The sequence below is a fragment of the Lolium perenne genome, chromosome 4 (genome assembly GCF_019359855.2).
Source record: "Lolium perenne isolate Kyuss_39 chromosome 4, Kyuss_2.0, whole genome shotgun sequence".
In the NCBI taxonomy this organism is placed as follows: domain Eukaryota; kingdom Viridiplantae; phylum Streptophyta; class Magnoliopsida; order Poales; family Poaceae; genus Lolium; species Lolium perenne.
In genome coordinates, this window is record NC_067247.2 from 240,303,870 (window position 1) to 240,329,883 (window position 26,014).

The 26,014-nt window shown below is 45.0% G+C and overlaps 4 protein-coding genes and 1 non-coding gene across 5 annotated transcripts; 2 read left to right on the forward strand and 3 right to left on the reverse strand.

Annotated features, from left to right (window-relative positions):
- The first annotated feature begins 314 nt into the window (after positions 1 to 314).
- LOC127332488 (COBRA-like protein 2) lies at positions 315 to 4,414 on the forward strand. The gene is made up of 6 exons (XM_051358792.2): positions 315 to 505; positions 1,699 to 1,778; positions 2,619 to 3,078; positions 3,254 to 3,413; positions 3,504 to 3,781; positions 3,867 to 4,414. The coding sequence occupies exons 1-6, from the start codon at positions 322 to 324 to the stop codon at positions 4,187 to 4,189; spliced, it is 1,485 nt and encodes a 494-aa protein (XP_051214752.1). The 5' UTR covers positions 315 to 321; the 3' UTR covers positions 4,190 to 4,414.
- Positions 4,415 to 4,424: 10 nt separating this feature from the next.
- On the reverse strand, positions 4,425 to 6,488 carry LOC127332489 (COBRA-like protein 5). Its single transcript, XM_051358793.2, has 4 exons — positions 6,219 to 6,488; positions 6,048 to 6,127; positions 5,056 to 5,974; positions 4,425 to 4,964 (listed from the first exon to the last, which is right to left on the reverse strand). The coding sequence occupies exons 1-4, from the start codon at positions 6,277 to 6,279 to the stop codon at positions 4,681 to 4,683; spliced, it is 1,344 nt and encodes a 447-aa protein (XP_051214753.1). The 5' UTR covers positions 6,280 to 6,488; the 3' UTR covers positions 4,425 to 4,680.
- A 3,348-nt stretch (positions 6,489 to 9,836) lies between these two features.
- On the reverse strand, positions 9,837 to 16,304 carry LOC127332490 (mitochondrial import inner membrane translocase subunit TIM17-1). The gene is made up of 2 exons (XM_051358794.2): positions 15,494 to 16,304; positions 9,837 to 10,150 (listed from the first exon to the last, which is right to left on the reverse strand). Exon 1 carries the CDS (start codon positions 16,194 to 16,196, stop codon positions 15,498 to 15,500), a length of 699 nt encoding a protein of 232 aa, XP_051214754.1. The 5' UTR covers positions 16,197 to 16,304; the 3' UTR covers positions 9,837 to 10,150; positions 15,494 to 15,497.
- Positions 16,305 to 19,548: 3,244 nt separating this feature from the next.
- Positions 19,549 to 22,818, forward strand: LOC127332487 (PI-PLC X domain-containing protein At5g67130). Its single transcript, XM_051358791.2, has 9 exons — positions 19,549 to 19,978; positions 20,100 to 20,222; positions 20,875 to 21,012; positions 21,106 to 21,204; positions 21,301 to 21,604; positions 21,707 to 21,930; positions 22,061 to 22,147; positions 22,245 to 22,321; positions 22,438 to 22,818. Exons 1-8 carry the CDS (start codon positions 19,901 to 19,903, stop codon positions 22,272 to 22,274), a joined length of 1,083 nt encoding a protein of 360 aa, XP_051214751.1. The 5' UTR covers positions 19,549 to 19,900; the 3' UTR covers positions 22,275 to 22,321; positions 22,438 to 22,818.
- Positions 22,819 to 23,519: 701 nt separating this feature from the next.
- TRNAD-GUC (transfer RNA aspartic acid (anticodon GUC)) lies at positions 23,520 to 23,591 on the reverse strand. The gene has a single exon. It is a non-coding gene; the product is annotated as a tRNA-Asp (tRNA).
- Between the last annotated feature and the right edge of the window lie 2,423 nt (positions 23,592 to 26,014).

Sequence of the window (26,014 nt, forward strand, 5' to 3'; positions counted from 1 at the left end):
TCTCCTTTCCTCTGCGTCGCCTCGCTGGTCCCCAATGCGCAACGGGCCAAGCAGCAGAAACGCTCGTCACGCGCGCGCGGGGACTGAGGAGGAAAAGAGCGCTCGTCAGCTCGTGTGGCCGCTGCAGCCTTGTTGCTCGTTAGGGTGGGGTCCGCACCGCACACACTGCTCGCCAGGCGCCTCTGACACGCGCTCGCTCGCTCCCAGTCGTCTCACTCGGCCTTCGCCTTTCTCTCCGCACCCATACAAAACTGGCCGAGAAGAAATGCGCACCTCCTCCGTATTAATCACAGTCGCCGAGGAAAAGACGCAACGAAATAAATGAGTACTAGTACTAGGAGGAGGGGGAGAGGCAGGCAGAGCTACCATTGCGTAGCCGCGTCTCGTAGAGGGGTTTCTTTCTTCTTCGCCTGCACCTGTCACGGGGGAGCCATGGCGGCGCCCACATTACTCCCGCGCCTCGCCGTCGCCCTGGCGCTGCTCGTCGCCGCGGTGCCTTCCGCAGGTATGTCACCGCCATGCGCCTCCCTAACACTCGCGATTGATCGCATTCTTCGGTTTCCTTTCTTTGCTTTTCGATTCTTTAGGTTTCCTTTTCTACTGTTGTATCAAGAGTCGTCGTCGTCTTGACGTCTTCTTGGCCTTGCGCCGCCGCCGTCCACCACGAGGCCGAGGGTTTTCCCGAGCACCTGGGTGGACGCGATATGTAAATCGCCGCACATTCTTCGATTCGTAAGAGGGAAATAAATATCTTATATGACGAACAAGAATCTCGAGCCATCACCGCCCCAGTTAGATTTCCGCCGTTTCTGCAATAATCTACAAAATGCGGGGTCGTAATAGGGACTTTTTTTTTTTGGAAAAGTGGGCTGTGTATTGTTCCATTGAGAATCGATCATAGGTATCCTGTTAACTGCGGAATGTGCAGTGCAGGCATATCTGATGGTTTCAGAGTACTTTCTCAATTTTTTATTCAGCAGGACTGGATGTGCGTACTTTTTTCTACTTGTATCAACCGGATCTTGATCCGTATTGTGCTTTATACTGTACTCTTTTTCATTTATAAGTTACAACCTGATGATGTCAACAAGGAGATTTGTTGAAACACATGTCACCAAGTCATGTGTACTACTGTATTAATTAATAATTTATTAAGGTAGTACTAGGATATCTTCTCGATTTGGTGGGCACCGGCCTCAGTGGATGCAAACATAAATCGCCACGCATTTCCGATTCATAATAACAGGGAGAAATCTTACGAGGAACCAAAATCTAGACCGTCGCTGCAACTGTTAGATTTCCGTCCTTTTTTTCAGTCATCTCATATTTAAATGTGGCCGCACTACAGTCTCTTGTGTAGTAATGCTAGGGGGAGAGGGGCTGTTCCACTGTGAACTGATCAAAACGTCCAGATCACCGGCACCCTTTTCTGTGCGGACTCTGCATTTTTGTTTCATAGTTTCAGTGTTCTTCCTCGGTTCTTTATTCAACCAGGATTGGATGTGTGCAGTTTCTTCTGGTAACTAATTTACCTTGATCCTTTATTCAGCTTTATACTCTTTTTTGTTGGTTTAAAAAGGAATTGATGTTTACAAGGAGATGTGTTCAAGCGCCTGTAACCAACTCATGCGCTCCATTATTTGATTTGAGCTAATGCGGTATCTCCTTCTGAAACTTGCATATCTCATCTCTCTGCAGAATCTTATGACCCTCTTGATCCAAATGGGAACATCACTATCAAATGGGATATCATGGAGTGGACTTCAGATGGCTATACTGTAAGTGCACCAACGCTAAATTGTCTGCCTTGTATCGTTAACACAACCTACTCTGTATGTAATATGCAGCTGCTGTACTGAAACTTTGTCATCACTTTACATCACAATGCATGTCTTCTGTATTAAAAGTTGATTTATATGCATTACTGTAATATTACCATAGATGTGCTGGTCAAGCAATTCTGTTTCTTGGACCTAAAAAAATCTCCACAGATCTAAAAGACAATAGACGATCGTTGTAGATCTTTCTGTATTTCATCTGATTAATATTTGCATTTCTCGTCAGTAATGCCGAAAGTGGGGGCTTCTTTCAGCATTATTTTTCCGCTCTAATGTTCTCATGTTCTGGCTAGTGATGTACTACGTCCGTTCCATAATATATGCCGTTTTAGCTAACTGTTTTACTTTGCTAAAAAGGCTTATATTATGGAACAGAGTGATGTCATTACCACAGTGTGTAATGAGTTATTGTCATTGAATAAAAATGAAAAAATGCTTTCTTTCATACTTTGAATACCATATACTGCCTTTTTAATTCACTCTCCTTGTCCAATAATCTTTTCGATTAGTTTCAATTAGAGAAGGGATTGTTTATGCAAGATGAAATGGCTGCACTCAGAGTTACTTTAATTTCTAATTATTCGTATTTCAGTTTGAAGTTCATTCAAATGTCAGAAACAAGTGCCTGTTTTTAAGATGGCTCTTATTTTTAGTTTGACATCAAATTGGCATTCTAAAAATATAAACCTAACGAACGAATGCACTTTTTTTTACCTAATTCTAGTTCGGCATTTTTTTTTCCTTCTGATGTTGATGTCCTGTAAAATCTGCATTTCACAGGCTGTTGTGTCCATATACAATTACCAGAAGTACCGTCATATCCAAGCACCTGGGTGGCATCTTGGCTGGGTTTGGGCAAAGAAAGAGATCATCTGGAGCATGCTCGGTGGGCAGGCCGTAGAGCAAGGGGATTGTTCTCACTTTAAAGGCAACATACCACACTGCTGCAAGAAGAATCCAGTAACAGTTGACTTGCTTCCTGGTGTGCCATTCAACGTGCAGGTTGCAAATTGTTGCAAAGGGGGAGTTCTTAGCTCATGGGTACAGGATCCAGTCAGTGCAGTGGCATCGTTCCAGATCACTGTTGGACGATCTGGGACTAGCAATAAGACAGTTAGAGCGCCGAAAAACTTCACTCTCAAGGCCCCAGGTCCAGGATATACCTGCGGAGTAGCCCAAACAATGAAACCACCCACTAAGTTCATTTCTCCTGATGGGAGGAGAACTACTCAAGCCCATGGTAAGTGGTTTCAGTATTCTTCTTTTTCTGTTTAGTTTTGTTTTTTTGCGGGGGCTGTTTAGTTGTTATTAAGACAGAACCCACATGTTTTCGGATTTTGGTTAGAATCACAGTTCAACAGTCATATAGCACATGATCAACTCGCTGAATAACCAAATGATTCTCTCTTTTTCAGTGACTTGGAATGTGGAATGTACATATTCACAGTTTGTTGCTCAAAGAGGTCCAACTTGTTGTGTTTCACTCTCATCGTTTTATAACGATACAATAATAGACTGTCCAAAATGTTCATGTGGCTGCCAAAACAACATAACCAAACCTGGGAGCTGTGTGGAGTAAGTATTATCACTTCAAAATTCTCTGAAAAATGATATACAGTTTGTGCTTTTAAATACTAATTTTAAATGTATTCCTTACTTCTATAGGAGTAATTCTCCTTATTTGGCTTCTGTGGTGAATGGACCTGGCAAGGACAGCTCAACTCCTCTAGTAGAATGCACACCCCATATGTGCCCAATAAGGGTGCACTGGCATGTTAAGCTCAACTATAGGGACTACTGGAGGGTGAAGGTCACCATTACAAATTGGAATTACCGGATGAACTACTCACAGTGGAACTTGGTTGCTCAACACCCAAACTTTGAAAATATCAGTACTATTTACAGCTTCAACTACAAAGCTTTAAACCCCTATGGAGTGATAAGTGAGTACTTGATGCATACTCTTGGCATGTTTCATTTCAGATGTTTGATGTGTTGTTTAAGCTACTGACTAATATTTTGCTGCAGATGATACTGCAATGTTGTGGGGTGTCAAGTACTACAATGACCTGCTCATGGTAGCTGGTCCAGAGGGCAATGTGCAATCCGAGCTTCTGTTCCGGAAAGACCCGTCGTCCTTCACCTTCGGGAAGGGCTGGGCGTTTCCAAGACGCATATACTTCAACGGCGAGAGCTGCGTCATGCCTCCACCAGATTCGTACCCAGTGTTACCAGACTCATCTCCTAGATTGAAGAAGACGACGTTTCTCATTCTGTCTGTTGCCTTCTGCGCAATGGTGGCGTTCTTGCACAATCATTTTGTGTTGGATAAATACTGCGGAAAGTCCTGACCCACCTGGCTGTTGACTGCTGACATCTTCAGTTTCTGGCAAGTTTAGGATGTAGGCTCGCAACAAAAGCTGATTCAGGTGTGTTTTAGGAAGTGAGCTTAGGCTCCTTCAATTCATTCAGGTGTAGGTTGTAAATTCGTGTGGTTTTGTGCTCTCAGCCTGAACTGATTGGGATAACTCCAACGCAATTTATCTAGATAAATGATTGCCATCTTACTTTCAGAACTTTTTGTAGTTGGGTGACAGGTATCCAATATTTTTAGTATTTTCTTTTCTGATCCAGGATATACATTTCAAAGCAGGCCTAATCGAAATTCAGAAAACTATGTTGTACATGAAGATATGGCTTGGAAATTGTAATTGCAAAACTGCACAACATATTTTTTCCTCGGCAACCCAGCCTCTATGGCACAAACAACTTACCTACACTGCCCCTGCCCATTCAAATGAGAAAATTAACAAGATGGGATTAAAAGATCCCTCTTGATCGATCATGCTAGCAGGAGCAGCACCAGCAAGCACGCCAAGGCAGCGACGGTGGAGGCGACGGGGAAACGTGGCGCGGAGTTGGGCAGGTAAGGGTAGGCGTCGGGCGGCGGCATCTTGCACTCGTCGCCGTTGAAGTAGATCTTGCGCGGGAAGGCCCATCCCTGGCCGAAGGTGAAGGTGCTGTCGTCCTTGCGCATGAGCACCTCCGACTGCACGTTGCCGAACGGGCCGGCCTCCATGAGCAGGTCGTTGTAGAGCTTCATCCCGTAGAACATGCCCGTGTCATCTGAGGAGGAAGAAGAGAGATCTTATTAACTGATGGATCCAAAGCAAGATGCATCTGGAATCAGTCTGAATGAACGCTGGGTAAGACTTACTGATGTTGCCGTAGGGTAGGAGTGGCTTGTACTGGAAGCTGAAGACCTCGGTGACATTGTTGAGGTTTGGGTGCTGCGCCACGAGCGTCCACTGCGTGTAGTTCATCCGGTAGTTGAAATTGGTGACGGCGATCTTGGCGCGCCAGTAGTCCTTGTAGTTGAGCTTGACGTGCCAGTGCACCCTGATGGGGCACATGTGGTTGGTGCACTGCAGCAGCTGCGCGCCGTCCTTCTTGGGGGTGTTGACGCCGGGGGTCAGCGCGCGCTTGGAGTCGCCCATGATGCAGCCGTCGCTGTGGCTCTTGCCGCCACGACCCTCCGTGCTCTTGTGCGCGCCGCAGCCGCACGCACACCGGGCGCACGGCACGATGGTGCTGTTGTAGAAGGAGGAGAAGGAGACGCAGCAGGTCGGGTACCGGGAGGCAAGCTGCTGCGTGTAGGTGCAGGTCACCGTCCAGGTCATCAGCGCCTGGGTCTTGCGCCGGTGGTCGGCGCTCCAGTAGACGGTGGAGGGGACGATGGTGGCGGGGCCGCAGGTGTAGCCGAGGCCGGGCCCCATGAGGGTGAAGTTCTTGGGAAGCTTCACGGTCTTGTTGGTGGTGCCGGCCAGGCCGACGGAGACCTGGAACGCCGAGACCGAGCCGGCGGGGTCCTGGCCATAAGCGGAAACGACGCCGCCGCGGCAGCAGTTGGCGATCTGCTGGTTGTAGGGCACGCCGGGGAGGAGGTCGACGATGGAGGGCGTGTGCTTGCAGGAGTGCGGGATGCCGCCCTTGAACTTGGAGCAGTCGCCCTGCTCCGTCGCCTGCGCGCCCACGATGGACCAGATCACCTCTTTCTTGGCCCACGACCAACCTAGCGTCCACCCAGGCGCCATGATCTGACGGTACTGCTGGTAGTTGTTCATCGTCACCATAGCCTGATGAACCATGCATGTCAGTGTCAGAAATCTCAAATATATCGTCGGATCATGCATGTCAGTGTGCACTCACCACGTATCCGTCAGGCGTCCACGATTGGATATCCCATTTGAGGGTAATGTTTCCTCTCGGATCCAGGGGATCGTACGCCACTGCAGCCAAGAAACGATCGATGATGAGTAACAAGATGACTCGCTAGCTCGATCAGGCAAGAAGCAAGAATGCAGAAGCAAATTAAACTACCTGCGACCGAGCATGTGACTACAAGGATCAGAGCCAGTAGCATAGAGTTGCGGAGCTCCATGGCTGCACTCCCCTGCAAGAACAGCGCGCAAGCACACGATGTCTAGCACAAGTGATCGATCGAGCTGAGATGGCCCTTGAGGAAGTGGCAGGCAATTAAAAGGCCATGCATTGGGCAAGAATAAGAAGACAAGTGAGGCATCTCACACGGCCAGCCAGCGATCGAGATGGCATGTCACACCGTCGGTTGGGTTACTTCAAAATAACTCCATTGAATTAATCCGCGGGTGATGGCTCAACCTCACCTCTCTGCTGCTGATCCATCGATAGATACATCATACTCCGTGTCCCTGTGCGTGCTCCGGAATCAGAATTAATCTCCTGGTGGCGTTGCGTCGTTGCTCTCGCACACGTCGGCTGGCCGGCTCCCTGGTAGGTAGCTCAACGCTGAGCCGAAGCAACCGCGGTAGGCAAGAGGGAAAGGGACGCGGGAGATCTCTGCACAAAAAGGATGGACCTTTGCAACGGTATCATCTCTGGTTAGCTACGACAGCGACGGTGGAGCTCTACTCGCCATCTTTTAATTAGTTGTGTGAGGTGCCCGGCTGTTGTTCCTCCTATTGCGATGTTTGATCGGCTCCTCCTCCGCAGCAGATGCAGATGCAAATCATGGGTATCTCCTGACTGCACTTTCTACTTTCTTTTCTCATGGCTAGGTTATCTAGAAATCCTTGATATTTTGGGGTGTGACTATTTCTCAGTCGACTGAGAACTAATTTCATTCTCGGTGGGATGATGCCATCAAATCTCAGTTGCAACATGGGTTGCAAGTCATGACTAGCACGAATCACGATGCAAATTAGATGGTGTAGAACTTGACTGAGCACAAAGTTAGCAAATCCCATATTTTTGCGAGTTCGGTAGGTATTAATGATGGACTTCTTGCAGATGTCAATGGTGTCATGTTTCTCAAAGGAAGAAGTCTGTGTGATGTCAATTTTGTTCGAAACGAAGGTTAAGCTGTAGTCTCTTTATTAATTTTATTCAACAAAGGATTGGCGAATATTATACATCAAAAAACCTGAAACCATCACGCAACACCTATACACCGGGCAATGAGTCAAAAACATGCTAACCGGGTCTTGTGCCTTGAAAACACGAAAACCGCTTATCAACTAGGAGCCGCGAACATCGCATGTCCCGAGACACCTTCTAAGGAAAATGTGAGCGCTCATCCGGTCTAGCAGACTCTTAGCAAGTACCTCATGCACACGCTATAGAAGCCGTCACCTCCATCGAACCTCGAGCAATATTCATGTAAAAAATCCACATAATCTTCATCGTTCCTGCTGTCGACGCCCCCACAAAGATAGACATCGTCACACGCCCACCGGCAAGACCCTGATGCACCATGCCGCCAAGACTCAGCATCGTATATGTTAGATACCACGCCTCTCCACCTTGGTCCTCACGCGAGAAGCACACGGAGACCGTCGCCCAACCACCAAAGCCGTCCACACGTTCATCTAGCCCATGTATATCTCCAAAGATGATGCCCCCGCAGGGGTGACGAAACATACATCACCATCATTTGATCCACACATAATGCCTTGAACGAGGACTATGACATCCATGGACATACCCGTCAGTCTCCCATAGATCTGAGGTTTCCCCTGGAAACAGTGGAGCGAGAGACGCCCCTACCATCACCTCCAAAGAGGAATACGACGCCCAGAGGCATCACCGCCGATGGTGGCACCTCACCCTTTTCACTAGTTGTTCAACCATCTCGTCCTCAATGTGGACCACCACACCCCACGGCGAACCAATTCGTCACCAGGAAAACACCACGAGGCAGCACCAGCACCGACCAGATCTTGCAGCAATGTGGAAGGCAACCAACAACGAAGGAGGCCAGCTCATTTCGTTACCGATGATGGCCGCGCACACACCGAACCGGGGTGTCCGCTCGAGATTTTCCGTCGCAACCGCACTTCCAAGCCAGGACTAGGATCCGGTGGCGGGAGGGGGAGGCGGCGATTTGTTCTATCAGCGAACATGACGACTTCTCTCCCCTGTACCGCCCTAGAGGACAATGCGGGAGGGGGGGTGGCGTTTTGCGGGAGGTGGGAGTGGGTGCAGGAGCACATGAGAGGTTGGTGGTAGGCGGCGCCTGGGGTTGGGGCGGCGACGATCTGGTTGGCGCCCCTAGGAGTCCCGAGTTTGAGCCCCTATGGGGCTTGACATTGAGATCCAACCTAAAATGGGGGGGCTAATTTCACTTCACCGGCCTTTGCACTAACAAGGGATGCATATGGCCATTAAACATGAGTAACATGATTTTTAATTTTGGTTAAGCATCAAGCCTGATCCTCCGGATACATTGCAAGAGGGTTAGGCGCATCCGTGAGGATTTGAACTCATGTGTTGAGTTTGTACATCCACTCCCCTAAACGTGAGTGTGATCTCAACGGACCGAATTGTTCGCCTGCAAACGTTTCGAGGCCCACCGCCTCTTCTGGCACCGGTATGCACGTCTCCACTACTGTGTCAAGCTGAAGATAAAGTCGAGGTGTCACCGGTGAAGCCTTGCCGTCGTGTCTTTATTTACTCAACTAAGTTTAAGTCGATGCGTTACCGGTGAATCCCCGCCGCTGCCACACCCTTCTTTATTAGTATCTATGTTTAGGTTTAATATTTTTATTTGTTTGAGAGTAGCTTATCACATGTACCACGCGATATGTTTAGGTTTAATATTTACAATGCAGAAATGGAACTATTTGTTTGCTATGGTGATGAAATATGAGAGCTATCTATGTCAAGAAAATATTCCACGAAGATCAATTTCAAATATGGAGTTTCTATTTCTAGTATATGCGCTGATGCGTTTTCTGAACCTTAAACTCGTATCAGGTACGTGATCCGCTACATCCGGGTTGGAGACATCACGGATGCTAGAGTTGGTCTAACTAGCTAATAGGAATTTTCAGAACATAGGTACTCTTTAAACCGATATTAGTTACTCCGGTCTTAAGTTACATAATTTACCGACCTCTAAATTACAGACAAGTCGGGATGAGAGAGTTTCCTTTAGACCGCTCATCTAGAATTTGTCATATTTTTCTAAGCTACATACTTTCAATTTTGATTATGAAAAATAACAAGCACATACATCCTCTGCATGTAAAAATTTGTTCCAAAGTTTTGAAGAACTGGAAATACGAATTTTAGGGCAGGCAAGTTATCATCATGTTCATGAGTATCAGGTTCCATCATGTATTTTTGCTAGCTTGCTAGCGTTCAGGACGGGTCGCGATAGTTTCATGTACACTCAAGGTCTCGATCACCGTAACCTTCTAAGATTCCGATAATTATTAGTATTTTTTATCGTTTTATTTGTTTGGCTGTACCGAAACCTTGACTGGCACGTCTAATTGGTACATATGGTCGCTTTCTCTGCTGCTTTAGTGTGCATATAGTATATGACACGCTGGGACTGCCTGGTTACTGCGCATCATGCTTTGTATTTTTTCTTGACATTTATGCCTGCCTTCTTTCCGAGGAGAAAGCAAAGCCACCTGACTGCCGGGCTGAGTTTCGAACTTCAATATTGGACAGTTACAATAGAAATCTCCTGTGGAATAAATAAATATATATCATCTGGCCCTCGGTAGCCAAATGCAATATATAAGCAAAAGCTTGCAACATCAAGACACGCGAAAGAGAAAACCATAACTTACGGAGCTACGAGGTAGAAGATGAAACCATTTATTTGATCGTACTAAATTAATGGACCACGTTGATGAGCTCTGGCCTCAAGCACAAGCTTTTGGTGTTATTAAAATCCACTCGTGCTCAGAAATGTAACTTTAGACTTCTGTTCTATACCTAAAGATCTGATGTTCCAACAAACACTAGTAGGATGATCTGGCCTGCAACATGAAAGGAGAACAAATTAAGTTAATGAGCTTAGATAAAACATTTTAAGATGATACTCCCACCATCCTAAAATGTAAGGCGTCTAAAGATTATCTGAAAGTTAAATTTTACTAATTTTGATTAAATATTTAGGTAAAAATAATCGCATCTACAATATCAAATGGACATATTAAAAATACACTTTGTTGTGAATCTATTGATATTGATTTAGTATTGTAAATATTCTATCTATATGTATAAACTTGGTTAAACTTTTAAAACATTGACTTTTGACCAATCCTTAGATGCCTTACATTTTGGGGCGGAGGAAGTATGCCCTAACTACAACATTAATCACACATTTTAAGACACATAAACAAAAGGATGACATACGAACTCCTACTGCTCTGCTAAAAAATTCACTTCAAAAAGACTTCGCACAAGGGCACGTGTATGACCTTGCACGCGGCAAAGGTGCATTCAGGGCAGGGTCATTGCCGGCGTAGACGGCTCGACGCTACGCTTCCTCACTGAAGCTCGTGAGATTGCTCTCAAGGTTCATCAATACGCGTTAGAGACTTAGAATTCACCTCCTACCAACAGCACCCTCATCCTAATGTGTAATTGCTCGGTTCAATAAGGAAATATCAAAACATGCAAAGACAATTGCTCCAATCAGTGTGGTGACTGCTCATCATCTTCCTAATTTATTCACACAAGCGCGGTTACAAATCCCGCTTGCAGTTGCAGTAGGTTAAGAGGTTTATTTAAGTTCCAAACTGGATAGATCAGTATGGAAGTAACGAATCCCTACAACAACCAATCTAGTCAAATAAAAACAGCGTTCATTCGACACAAATTCACAGATCCAACACAAAATCAAATTCCATCTGATTCACAATATAGTTAGTTTCGATCATCGATACGGTCTTCAGCAACATTGGTCTTGAAAGTAACACTATGGTCATATTTAAAAATGTATTGTTTCAAACAAAAGTAAACATTATGGTTCATAGCAAATCTAGCAATATCAGTTTGATATTGTTTGAGTTGGTACTTCATTCTATTCTGATTTTCAAACCCATTTTCTTTTACCGGTGCAAATTATAAAATTTGTATGTTATGAATCAATAAGATGATGCAGCGCAAGGTTGTGGGGCAACTCCACTATGTTGCTACAACGTGCACAACACAAATATTGAAGGAACCACTTCAACGTGTTGCGTTAGATATCGCTCTCGGAGTGGAGGCTGTCAAGAGTAGTCCAAAACTCTCAACATACAAGATCTAATCTAAGATTTAAAACAAGAATATAAAGTTCATGGTACAAATAGTATGCTCACAATTTATCTTTACTCGCAATTAGACCATTCTAGAGAACACTACTTAAAGTAGGAAAGAAATACAAACAACTTAGTTACAACTCATAACTAGAACACACTAGAAACAACTATAATATATATGACTAAAGGATCAATTTATGTGAAATATTATAGAAGTGTGTAGAAGTCAGTACTAAAGTTTAGTTATTTTTACTTTCTCTATTATTCTCCACCATAGGAGGGAGTAACAAGTGAATGGCTATGGTATGTGAACATGAAAAATGTTCCTTAAGCTCCAAATGCCTCACTCATGTGAAAAACCTCTTGAGAATTCCTTCATTGTGAAAAACATATCTGAACTTCAGCTAAAAAATGTCTACATTATGATCATTACGTGCATATATTTTCCAAATAGACCAAACATAAATGTGTAAAGTAGCCTGCATGCTCCATGAATGGTGCAATAAAAACAGTAACGGGTTGCAAAATGAGTGATATAACAAGGTGGAGTTGTTCGTGTCGAAAGAGTGAATTATCCGTCAAACTTCCCTCAGGAAAAATCCTAAACTTTGTTTAGTTCGATCTATTTCCTAAGTGGTAATGTTAAACAGCCCACACAGCCCACAACCATGTAACTATTCGCTACACTTGCAATAAGCCAACAAAATACTCCCAAAAGAATGAGCAAAGCACAACACGAAAGGAATATGACATCAGGCAGCACCAAGTTTCAGAGCTCCCAAAATCCTATAACTCCAACAGGCTGTTGCCTCGTAGCAGTGGCATATCGAGGGGTCGCCTGATCACGGAGGGATATGCAGAATGGATTCGAAATTACTAGTAATAAGAGCATCTCCACCGACGTCCCGATAGCGGCCCCGATAGCAATTTGGGAGCCGGGAAACAAATGGGCTCGCACCGGCGCGCCCCAAACGGCGCCGGCGATTTTTGGAGCCCAATAGAAGCGCCGGCAACCCCGTGCCGGCCCCTTCGCCAAGGGCGCGAATCGGACGCGCCGGCGCCTCGCGGGGCTAAAAATTTTGGGCGTGTGAGCCACCTGTCCGCACAGCAACAAAATATACATCTTCTCCCCCAAAACCCCGTTCCCTCCGCCGCTCATTTCTCCCGCCAGCCGCTCCATCTCCCATCCAGCCTCCAACCCGAAAAATCCCTCGCCGCCGCGCCATGGCACCGAAGAGAAAGGCTCCGGTGAAGGCAGCGAAGCCGCCGCCAAAGGCGCCGTCGAAGACGCGCACCGTCGCACTGAAGGAGAAGCCGGCGACCATGTCGTAGGAGGACTGGGAGACGAAGATGGACCGCCGCGCCTTCATCATGGCCGACCGCAGGAGGCGCCGCATCGCCGCCCTCGACGCAAAGAAAGCGGCGGCCTCTGCGGAAGCGTGCCTGAGCTTGGGCGGCGGCCTGAACAGCATCTCGAGCTCCCCGTCGTCGCCGGGTTACTACGCGGGGTACACCGCAGACACGCCGTCGATCTCGCAGATGCGGCTGTCGCAGATGGACGGCCGCGCCCGCTACTCCCCCGAGTTCGGCGACAGCGACATGACCGTCGACAACAATGGCCCGTTCTCACCGGAATCAACGGCTCAGGGCAGCGGCGCCTTCCGCTTCCCCGACCTGAACGATTCGAACGATTCGCCTGATCTGCGCCGCACCGAGGGCCACGTGATGGACAGCACCGGCCTTCCCCGCCACCTCTTCTCCGACGACGGCACGCGCACCCAGCAAGTGTTCGGCAGCACGTCCGGCGTGTCCATGGGGCAGGACGAGGTTAGTTTCCTTTCTTTCTATGTGTTGTGTGCATCGTAGACATCGGCGGCGACTAAAAGTTTGCAACTTTATGCGTAGATTGCCGGCGGGGAGGAGATCCTGATCGGCATCATACGCGGCCATGCCTACGAAGCCACTACGAAGAAGAGGCCGATGAGGACGAAGGTGAGGAGGAAGTCCAGAAGGAGCTGATCATAACGTTGAGACCGGCGCCAGCGTGAGGAGGACGCGCGGACGGTCCGCCGGCACTCGTGGTCCGAGGTGGAGGTCCTTGGAGGATGAATGCCTCATCGAGGCGTGGAAGCAAGTGAGTTTTTGCCCCATCACCGGCGCAAACCAAACCGGGGGCAAGTACTACAAGCGCATTCTCGATTGTTTCAACGAGAAGAAGAACTATGGTGATTACGCCACCATGGAGATGAACCGAAACGAGGGCGCCCTCTCTCTCTCTCACCATTGGAACTTGATCAAGGCGGCGTGTAGCAAGTTCCACGGCTACTACGAGAAGATCAAGGCACGGAAGGAGAGCGGCAAGACGACGGTCGATTGGGTATGATCTCTATCTTATTTGCATATGAATTGTTGATCAATGTTGTTGCATATGAATTGATGATGCATATGAATTGATGATCAATGTTGGTGCATATGAATTGTTGATCAATGTTGTTGCATATGAATTGATGATGCATATGAATTGATGATCAATGTTGGTGCATATGAATTGATGAAACATATGAATTGATGACCAATATTGGTGCATATGAATTGATGATCAATGTTGTTTCATTGTTTTGCATCATATGTTGTTAGATGCGCAATGCCCTCGACATGTACAAGCACCTGAACGACGACAAGGAATTCCCGTTTATGCATTGCTACAACAAGCTCCAAGGTTGCAAAAAATGGGACGACCTCCTATCCACTCTTGAAGGACGGGGAAGATGGGCCGGTCGATCCAGCCGGCGCCTCCACCGGGCGCCCCATTGGCAACCAGAAGGCCAAGGCCAACAGGAATGCGGCGCCGGTTTTGGTAGCCATGGACGCCTCCATCGAGAAGATGATCACCTCCTTCTCGGTGGAGAACGAGGAAGCTGCCGATAGAGCCTCCGTCGTGTGGAAGGCCATCCTCGACAAACAAGACGCCAAGATCTAGTTGGAGAGGGAGAGGGTGGAGGCGGCGAAGATGGAAGCTCACGCCGCTGCCATGAAGGCCACCAACGAAGCGACGCAGCTATCGTTGGCCAAAATGTCTCAAGAATCAAAGATCTTGATGGCCGACATGGAGAAGATGGACCCCTTGGCGCGGGCGTGGCACGAGATGTACCGCGAGCGCATCGGCCAAGAGGTGATGGCGGCGCGAGCTGTGTCGGCGTCTCCCCCATCACCGTCCACGTTCATGTCTACCCCAGCACCGTCCCCGTTCATGTCTCCCCCGGCACCGTCCCCGTTCATGTCTCCCCCGGCACCCTCAACATTCATCCCCCCCCCCCCCCCCGGCGACTGTGGATTCTGTTGCAGCGACGGAGCTACCGCCGACCGCCGATGAGGAAGCCGTCGAGGTTGCGCCGCCCGTGACCTCCTTCGTGTGATCATGTGATCATCTGGCTTGGAAATCCCTTTTTTTGCGCCGGAAACGGATCTGATGGCCGTGTGTTGGCCCGAACTTCTTATTGCAAAACCTATTCGTATTTGGTGGCCGTGTGTTGGTCCAAACTTCTTATTCGTAGACTTATTCAAATTTCTATGGTTATGTTTGAGATTTCAAATTCAAATTATCGGGCCGCCTGTTTGGGGGCGCCGGTGTGGGAGCAGCTCCCCCAAATGGAGGATGTTGTGCCGGCGCCTCCCAAACGGAGGTGGCACCTCTGCCGGCGCCTATTTGGGGGGGGGGGGGGTGCCGGTGGAAATGCTCTAACAATGTCGTTATAGTATCCACCCTCTTCGAGCAGGATATCGTATATGTCTGCACAAAATGGTACACCAATCAATGCAATCCAGATACCGCACTAGAATGGACGCCACCCTATGGTAACATTGATTCCAGCGGACCAGATCGACCATACCCCACTGAACTGATCAATTCAAACAGATACAACACGAACTAATTAAATCGATGGCATCAGAGGTCATTCACTAGCTATTTACTACCGAACAATGCAAGTTACTCTCAAACGCAATCCACACAATTACAACAACAAAAAAGCATAATAGATCGAAAACAAAGCGAGAGAAGAAGATGGGACAAACCTTTTCACTTGTAGTCGAAGGATGGCATTGGCGGGCTGGGCGTATCGAAGCTCTCCAACACCTCCGACTTGCGATCACCAGCCACCTTATCGTCCTTCTTCTTAGCAAACAAGCCCCCCAGCCATCCACCAGAGCCCCCGGATCCAGTTACCGGGACCTCATCGACCACAACCGGCCGAGGCTGCGGCATCCCAGGGAAAGTGAATCCCATGGGCGCTGGCCCTTGCCCTTGCCCTGGTACCTCGGCCGGATCCATGCCAGGGGGTGGCGGCGGCGTCGGAATTTCCACCAACACGCGGTTCAGCATGATGCCCGCGCCCTCGATGAGAGCGAGGAGGGCGCCGCCGATCATTGCGGATCTGGCGGAAGCAAAGAGGCCGCCCCGCATGGCAAGGAAACCGCCGGCTGCGGCGCCGGCGGCGATAGAGTTCCAGGGGTCCTCCTTCTGGCGCGCGTAGACCATGGCGCAGTCGAACGTGGAGAAGAGGCAGCCCCACGCGGCGAAGCTCCCGCCGACGCGCGGAGCGTTCATGCGCATGGCCTGAACCCCGCCGGACATGCGGTAGCCGTTCGGGGAGTTGTACATGCCCTTCATGTAGTGGAAGATGGAGCCCCCCACCACGCCCATCCCGAAGGCGCCGCCCGCGTCGTCGATGATGCGATGAGGGCACGGCTCCCGCGATGTCTCCGGCGTGCTGCTCATCTTCGATCGGCGTCGATCGGTCCCCGGCTGGCGCCTGCGGCTTCGGAGGTGGAAGCCCTAGGCGGAGCGACGTGCAGCCTTGGATGACAAGTCGAGATGCAAAGGGAATGGGGCAGATAACACAACGAATTTGTTGCAACTGACCACATTACCCGTGGCACGATTCATAGTTTTGGTAAATTCGGGCCGAAAGCCATAACGTTTGGTGCGTACCCCTCTCGCTAACTTGGGCCTAGCCCACTCAGTCCAGCCCATGTTGCCCATCATAGATCATGGACTAGATTAAAAAAGGTGGAAGTTAGTTATCCTAAAGACAAAAAGATAAAAAGTGGAAGGGTACACCTATAAAAATGTATTTGTGTGTGTACCGTGTTTCGCCAAAAAAAAACACCTTGAAAAACAAAAAGAATGAGATTTTTTTTTAAAAGGGGGAAGGTTGTGCTAAAAAAGATACTGCCACCGATCGGAGATTCCGATTAATGAATGAGGCTTCACCAAAACATATCTCTTCCAACCGATCCGGAGTGAGTTGGAAGGAAACCCTAAGTCTATTACTAGATTAGTTTGATGTAATCTACTTATATGTTAGTTTTCTCATGGTTGTATCTTTGTCATGGTATGGCTAGAAAAAAGGATTCTTTTGTCCTTTTGTCCTTTGGATCTTTGGATTCAGATTTGATGATTTTTCACATGCCATTTTCATCTGTCTTGGCGGTTGAACCGTATGTGCTTGCTAAGGGATGTGAACTTAGCCACACACACCCACATCACATACAACAATGTTAGGTTCCGGCCTATTAAGGTAGGTCACTCAGTTTTTCTGAAAAAATGAGATTAATGTAACTTAATTAGTATAGGTCTCTATAATTTTTTTTTACCAAAGTCTAGAAAACATCAATATGCAAAAGGTGTATATTGAGACAATGAATTGGAAGGTTTTCAGTGTAACTTTATGTTAATAAAAATTCTCTAATTATGTGTTTGTATTTTATGTAATTTGATGTACCGATAGACAATCAATAAAGTCATCCTATTTTTCAAAAAAAAAAAGGTAAAATGAAATAGAAGTAAGAAATTTGATATTTGACCGTGGGTTTGGTGTGTCATGTCTTAGTTTCATTGTATATTTAGTATCACAATGCATTATGCTCTTGTTTATCGCGTATTTTTGTCTTTTGCTAAAAAGTCATGTTTGTGTGGTTAATTTCTAAGGCAAGCTTAGTGCCTTGTGCTCTCGCATGTAAGGCGACCGATATGCCCTTGTTGGTTTCTACAAATGCCTCACCAACACATACAAGACATGGTCCTATGCTCCATATACTAAACATCTTGGACCCTAAACTTTAAAAGTAAACAAAACTTTTATCTCACCATAGTCAAAGCACTATGACCAACAAATGAAAACCAGAAAGTGGAAGATAAAATAGTTTGAAATGGAAATATCAGTAAAAAGAAGGAGAAATAAGAAAAGGATCCGAAATTGTATGAGAAGGAATTCATGAAAACTCTAATATAACTTACGAACATTTCTAAAAAAATACATATCTTTTGTTGTTATGCCCAATTATTTTGTGTTTTCTCGATTTCAATTTTTTTGGATTACTTGTACTTGTAATTTTACCTTTATAATTTGCAGCTTTCTTTAAATTCTAATGGTTTTATGTTTTTATATCATTATTTTTAAAATAAATCTTAAATTTCCCAATAAATATATTTCACTCTTCTTCTAGAGTATATTTTGTGTTTAGTGATCTTTATTTTTTTAATCATTTGTATTGATTGAGCTAGCGCATGTGAGAAACTACAGTCGTGCCATCGGTCATATTGTTTGACAACGGTAATTTTTTTAGTTCAAGATGACCAATATTCTCATGGAACATGAGAAATCTCTCTTAGCTAAGTTCATTCTTTATGTTTTTTAACCTTCATTCTTTATGTTTTTGTAACATAGACCTAACTATTTTTTCGGGCATGTCTTATTTCTTCAGATATTGATTTTTGTAACATTATTTATTCATTTCTTCAGATATTATTTGGTGGTTGAATATAGTATCACATATGTTTTAAGGATTCTGGTAGTATACTATATTCAACCACCAAATAATATATGTGATACTAATTATTCCATATTTGAAATCTTTCCTAAAAAATTATGTTGCAGATTTGTGTAAATTTGGAAATTTCTATACACTAAATCGCATCTAGATAAATCTAAATTTAGACAAATCTGAGATATCATTTTTGTGATGGAGGGATTATAATGTTGCTGCTACATACTTCATATATTCCATACTACATCCACTCCATAGAATAGGAAGTATATTTTTAGTCAATAGTCAAAGCATGCTAAGTTTTACTGAAGATATATACAAAAATATTTGATAGATTTATTAGTGTAGATGTTCATATGTTTATCACTAAACTTAGTCAAACTTAGATAATGTTGACTTTTGACCAAATTTATATGCCTTGCTCTATGGATCGGAGGTACTCTCTACACTGGTTTATTGGGATTCTCATGAGCTCCATTCGCGACAAAGGCAAGCACATATAGGTGGACCAAAAAGATATCTCAAGCTCTAAATCCCTCATTCTCTCTTGTTAAATGTGGCAATTCTAAACAGTTGTGCATGCAAGTGCATGCATAGGCCTGTTTCAGTTTTAAATGGAGAAGATGCATCATTGTGAGCAATTTCAAGAGCAGAGGGCCGCACTAGGTATTGGCTTGCCCTAATTAATGTTGATTTGAGCCTAATTTGGAGGTATTTTCTAATTTTACCATGAGCTCAGTTAATCGGTACAGATTAGTATTAACTATCGCAAATTCGTTATATATCTAAAGCGTTTTAGCATGTAAATGCATATTTGAATCTAGATAGATCTGCCACATTTAATACTGCAAAACATATGTAGTAATTTATGATGTGCGTGTTTGGTAGCCCAGGAAAAATGCATCTCTATCTACCACCGTGTGAGCTACCGGATGTGGTCTAATTAATTAATTAATTAATTAATGTTTGCTCTTTCTCTACATACTTAGAGTTGACCTCCTACACGGACGGCCGCTCTCATGTCCTGACTCTGTCAACATAGAAACTACAACTTGACTAATCCAAAGTCACAAACAAAACAACCACCTTGGAAGTCACACCCAGGTGTTGGCGTCTTCTTCTAACTGGAAGCAAATCCCCTTGCCTCCAAACAAGAATGACCCGGTTTACCTGGCACACCAGACCAACCCGCCGTCCCGTCCGGATATGCTCTCTCCAACGCGCACATTTGTTCTCCGGCTTCAGTTTCTCTCTACTATTTAAAAGTCTACCCCAATGAATCAATCAGGAAGAAAACATGCATGGTCGTCGTCTCTTAGTATTAATCAGTTGCTTTCTTTGGCATGCCGTTGTTTAGAAGTCGTTCAATGCCGCATTCATATCCTATTGGAGTTACCAAATCTACACGGTCTTCTTCCTACTATAATTCGGAGATGTCTTGCTGCTGCAAGTAACAGGGATGGTTCAGTAGCAGTAGATCTGGTCCTATATAAGTAGCGCGACAATTATCTTGCGCTGCAACCACTCCTCACCAACTCCCCAGGTAGCGTTGATTCTTCTGTTCAGTCGGTTGGTTGGAGCCTACGAGGAATCCTCTACGGGGCGTTATTCATTTCTCTGTTCCTCTCTCCGTCTACCTTTCAGATTGGGGCCATGAGGGGCATCTGTACGGCATCAGCAGCACTAGCTGTTCTAGTGGTGGCTGGCCTCTTGGGACCTGCAACTGCCAATGTAAGGTTCCAGCAAGAACTGTGATGAAACCAAATCTCCCCCTTTCTGTCAATCCATCAACTCCTCACCATCGTCTCAGCTAGAATTGAGCCTTTTGGTTTTGGGTTTGATTTTAATTCAGGTGGGCGACAAGTGCTCGTCGAGCGCCGACTGCGGCGCCGGGCAGTGGTGCTTCGACTGCGACCCGGAGTTCAAAGGCTCCCACTGCGTCCGCTCCGCCGCCACCAACACCTTCAAACTCGTCGTAAGACCTCGCTCTCTTTTTTCCGTTGCGTTAGAAAAGGAATGCGGACAAGTGATTGTACATGTGTATTTGTTTAGAATTTTCAGTTCCTGTATTCCCATGTTCGCAAATTCTGCGCTGGCCAGATCTGTTTCGGAACCAGACTGAATGCGTTCCCAGGAATTAGGCAGGTTGCAGTTCTCTGAACATCAAAAAAATATTTTGTTTTCAGTCCATGCATGCTGAGAAAACGATGAAATTTTTGGTTACAGTACCTATGCAAGGCACTAATTCTTGTGCCTGTATACTGGCGTCTTTGGTTTCTTCACGTTCTTTACCGGTGTAGACCATCCTTCTCTTATTTTGTGCAGCTAGGCACATCCCTTTCTTGCTCTGTTCTTGAGAGCCATGTAATGATGTACTATGATCTTTAATGCTAATATAATCTGTGTGTTAAAAAAAAGTATGCATAGGGGTTTCAGTTAGATACCAGAGGGCGTTACGGCCTACTTTTGTCCCCAGATACAACGATTTTGATGCTTCTCAAAATACCCAATTAGGAGTATAACGCTCGTTTGGAATAGGTAGTCAAGCAAATCATGATGAGGACAGCCACTCTTCATCATCCTAATGTTTCATCCTGAACTGGTTTTGCTTATTGTTTTGTCTTCAGAATAGCTCGTTGCCGTTCAACAAGTACGCCTATCTCACGACGCACAACTCATTCGCCATAGTCGGGGAACCGTCGCACACCGGAATCCCACGCATCACCTTCGACAACCAGGAGGATACAGTCACTGATCAGCTAAATGTAGCTTCTGCTTCATCTGATAAGTTCATTCTGTTGTTCTACATGTCCCATCTTATGAGCAGCAGTTCTCATCACAGTTGCAATGTTCTGCAGAACGGTGTTCGCGCGCTAATGCTCGACACATATGACTTCAAGGGAGATGTATGGTTGTGTCATTCCAGTGGAGGCAAATGCAACGATTTTACTGCATTTGTGAGTCTCATACTACTGAATATGTCTTCCTCACTTATCTCCGCCTGAAGGAGTTTCAGAATGCAGTGTATGAATAAGTAGTGTACTTAATTGCAGGAACCGGCACTAGACACATTCAAGGAAATCGAGGCATTTCTTGCAGCCAACCCATCCGAAATTGTCACGTTGATCCTGGAAGACTACGTTAATGCGCCGAATGGCCTGACAAACGTGTTCAACGCCTCTGGACTGCAGAAGTACTGGTTTTCGGTGTCGAAAATGCCACAGAACGGTCAGGACTGGCCTCTTGTCAGCGACATGGTGACAAGCAACCAGCGCCTCGTCGTGTTCACCTCCATGAGATCCAAGCAAGCCACAGAAGGAATCGCATACCAGTGGAACTTCATGGTTGAGAACAATTGTGAGCCACCAGTTCTTCCATGCTAAACCTTGCTATGCAATTCATTATCATGAATTCATACATGCTGTTTGTACCAAACTTATGGCTTTCCCTCTATCGCAGATGGTGACGATGGAATGGATGCTGGGAAGTGCTCAAACCGTGCAGAATCGGCGCCTCTGAACGACAAGACAAAGTCGCTGGTTCTCATGAACTACTTCCCATCGGTCCCTGTGAAGCTAACTGCATGTTTGCAGCACTCCAATAGCGTCAGTGACATGGTGAATACGTGCTACGGTGCAGCTGGAAATCGATGGGCTAATTTCCTTGCAGTTGATTACTACAAGGTAATAACCAAACTGGTGGAGGACACAAGTACTATCCAACATTTTAATTTTTGCTACAGTACAACAAGGAGGTCACATAGTTGGAATGATTCACTGATATTTACAAGTTTCTTGACTGAACTAATTTCAGAGAAGCGACGGGGGTGGGGTGTTCCAGTCCACAGATCTGCTCAACGGGAGGCTCCTGTGCGGATGCCAGGACGTCAATGCTTGTCCGGTGAGACTAATATAACTGCTTCCTTCTTTGTCGACACCATCTACATAGTGTTATGTGAACATGAGCTTCAACTTATTCTCTTGTGACCATTTTGCAGAAAGGATCTACTGTAGTGTGTTCTGCATGAGTCCTGGAGAATAGGATTTATAGAAACACCACATACATAGAACAAAGGTATGATACCGTGACCAGGCTTCTTCTGTATCTCGCAATAGAAACAAATTTCCTTTACATTTTGGCGCCTTTTATTTATTTATTGGCTGACTTGAGTCTTTGACAAATTCCTGCAGTGGTGATACTTAGGATTCAGATACATTTTTTCGATAACAGGATTCAGATACATGAAACTGAAAGTTCAAAATGATGGTTTCCGCCAAAAAACAATATGATGGATTGTACACTACAACAGGGCAAAGGATTTTACAACATGGTATTCTTTTTGAGGAATTGCATAATCGCATAACATTTCTGGGAAATATTCGGTGTAGATTCATTGTCAAGAACTGATATTGCAATCTTCAAAAAAAAAAAAAAAACTGATATTGCAGTTGTCAATGGTTTCTCCCTATGGCTGTCTTTGTTGTATATTTATTGTAGCCCCCAAATTTATTTACCATCAATTGTTTGTTACTTCTATGGAATAAAATTCCCCAAATAGTTTAGGCTGGTTACCTAGTATTAATCAATATGAAAGGCTTCAGTTCTGCCACCATATGGATATTGTTTTCTACTTTTCTTAAAAGTGGGTAAAGCCCTCTGGCCTCTGCATCCATTTATGAGCGGCTAATGGATGATGATGCAGCATATGTAAACAAATTGAGGGAATGAAGATAAGGCAGATTATGCCAACCAAACAGAAAACGGCCCATCCAAGAGCGCAAACCAGAGGCAATGCCAGTAGCCTGTTCTCACGGAGAAACTTCATACGGAGTACTATATAAGCGATATATTTGCCTGAATTTTATTTGAGATGTCTTCCTCTTCCAATTTGATACAGACAACTACGGATCTTTTACACATCCAGATATCCTGATACGTGCTCTCATCTCAACGCGATATATATCAAAATGGTAAAGTAGACCAGAACAAGGCCGAAAGAAAAATAATGTATTTGAGTGCCGAATATTTAAAACTTCATACTATATAAGCGATATATTTACCTGGATTTTATTTGAGATGTCTTCCTCTTCCATTTTGATACAGACGACTACCGATCTTTTACACATCCAGACATTCTGATACGTGCTCTCATCTCAACGCGATATATATAAAAATGGTAAAGTAGTAGACCAGAAGAAGCCAAAAGCAAAATCATGTATTTGCGTGCTGAATATTTAAAAATTAAAATTAAGAACAAAAATAAAAACAAATACGCCGTTGCCGGGGATCGAACCCGGGTCACCCGCGTGACAGGCGGGAATACTTACCACTATACTACAACGACTTGATGTTTTGTTGTCATTTTTTTTTACTTATTACAATAAGTTTTCTTCTCTATTTAGTTGGCACTACTGTATGTCTGTATCTGTCCCTGTACTACCATGCGCGCAAACCAACGGAACCCTAATCTAAGGAGATTTTATAAAAGATAACCTTAAATAACTTTATGTTTTTAAACAGTAAAATCACTTTACGTCCAATCAACAACTCGCAGATCAATTAAATATGAGTACAAGGTGCATAAATTGAAATGACTACTCTTGACTTTTTCGATAGACATTTTAAATGGAGTTTCCCAAGCCCAGGGAAATATAGTGAAATAGAGGGAGTATTAGTTAGGGCATGTACAATGGTGATATCTTAGCAATGCCACGTAGGATAAATGCTGATGTGGAGAAAAGAGAAAGTCAAAAAAAAAAGACTTTGCTTTCTCTTAGCTAAGAGATGATCTCTTAGCACAATTTGTCTCACCACATATTTAGGATATCTAATTACTAAAGATAAGACTAAAAAATAACCCATTGTACATCATGTTTTACTGTCATATCTAGATTACATGACACAGTTAAGATAAAACGATCTTATCAACCATTGCACATGCCCTTATTGGTTGCTACATGACACAAATCTTACCCAGTGATGAGCACGTCTGTTTCTACACGGGCCAGCGCGGGCGATGTGGTGATATTGTAGTATGTACAACGGAAGGTGTCTTTCTTTTGGTTTCTATTCCTGAAAATGTTTGTAGCGTTTCTTCGTTTCACAATTTCGCAGTTATGTTTCCTTGCTATTCACAAACTACCTGTAATGATCTTATGGTGGGGTATGCCAGTCGGTGCAAGTTTATCATAATCCATCTTATTCGGTAAGAAAGAAGAATTTAATGTCCATATCATTTGATCCTTTGCATTTCCCCATTTTTCGATTGGTGTCTAAATCTTTGAAATGCTATTGTGTCAGTGTTCTCTTTATTTTCTCCTAGGCAAATCACTAACATATTCTGTGCCCTCGCAGCCACGTCGTGTGACTAACTGACGACATCATGCAGGCGGCGGCGAAGCGCGTGTCTATCTTGTAGTAGTTCTCGTGGTCAAGTTTACCATAATTAGGAGGTAGCATTCGCATGGGGAGGACATTGACCGTGTCTTGTTTAACTATCCTGGTCTGAGTGAAGTACTATGTCAGCCACGTCAAGTGCATAGGGTCGTACACTAGTATAGAACGGGCTTTTTAAGGCCCTCGGTTGCACATGAAAAAGCCTTTTATGCGTGCAGTGCGGAAGATCTCTTACGTCCTAAAAAATTTGAGTATCTGCCCGCGGTCTAAGTAAGCTCCTTTGCCAAAATATACACATGGAAAGCCATTTGAAACCTTTACAAAATAATCGCACACGGTGGTAAGTCATCACGCACGTTTCCACCACAATGTGTGCAACTCATTTGTGACGTTGCATTGCACATACATCATTTATTTTACTTCTAACTATTTTAAACGGTGAAAATTTAGTAGGCATGTGTAGGATGTTGCCGAGGTTGCCTCATGATATCGTAGCGTCTTCGATTTCTTCCCGCGTGCGCATCTTCCACGGCCACGCTTACACGTGCACGTGCTTATAGTTGCAAATTTTGCAAGAACATAGCATTGCACCTTTGCTTGGTAGGGTTAGGATCTGATTGCTTGTTTCAGGAACCTGATCTTGATCTGTTTGTAGTTGCACCTGCTTAATGAAGGTCTGATTTTACCCACACAAAAAAATGAAGCGATCACCCATTAAACCACTGCTGCTAATTTTCTAGTCACCAAAAAATGAACCGATCGTCCAATGTGTGTTTGGCAGGAGGAGACACTTGCTTAAGAGTTGCATAGTAGATGCGCCTATGAATTAGGTACACACATTGCTTTCCTCCTTTATATTTGCCAAAGGAAAAACATAATTGCTTTTCCATGCAAAGGGATAAGATTCTCCTAGACTAAGCTAACGTCACGACCCATATGGTCGTACGACACAGTGCCACGCTGGCAAGTCGCAAAAAGCACGCAGTGTGCTACAGTGCTAGCCTATGCATATCATGTGTGCTTCTCCTGAACGCGGCGATTCTCCAGTGTGTTGGTGCTGTTGGATTCACCATGTTTCTTACTTCACCATTCGTGATATCATTTGGTTTTGTTATACTTTGGGTATCACAAATATACTGGAACCCAACTAAACATGGTGATCCCGTGCACGGGTACTAATTTTTGGAACGTTTAGTCAGGATCAAAGGGGAATTATTCCGAGAGGTGCTTTCATGGTAGCATGCTCGTGGGAAAATGTATAGTTTGGAGAAAATCCATTTGGCTAATTTTACGGTTGTTGAATTATGTTGCTTCGATGTACTTCTGGTGTTTCACATCCTCAAAGATATCCACAAAGTAGTCCATAACACA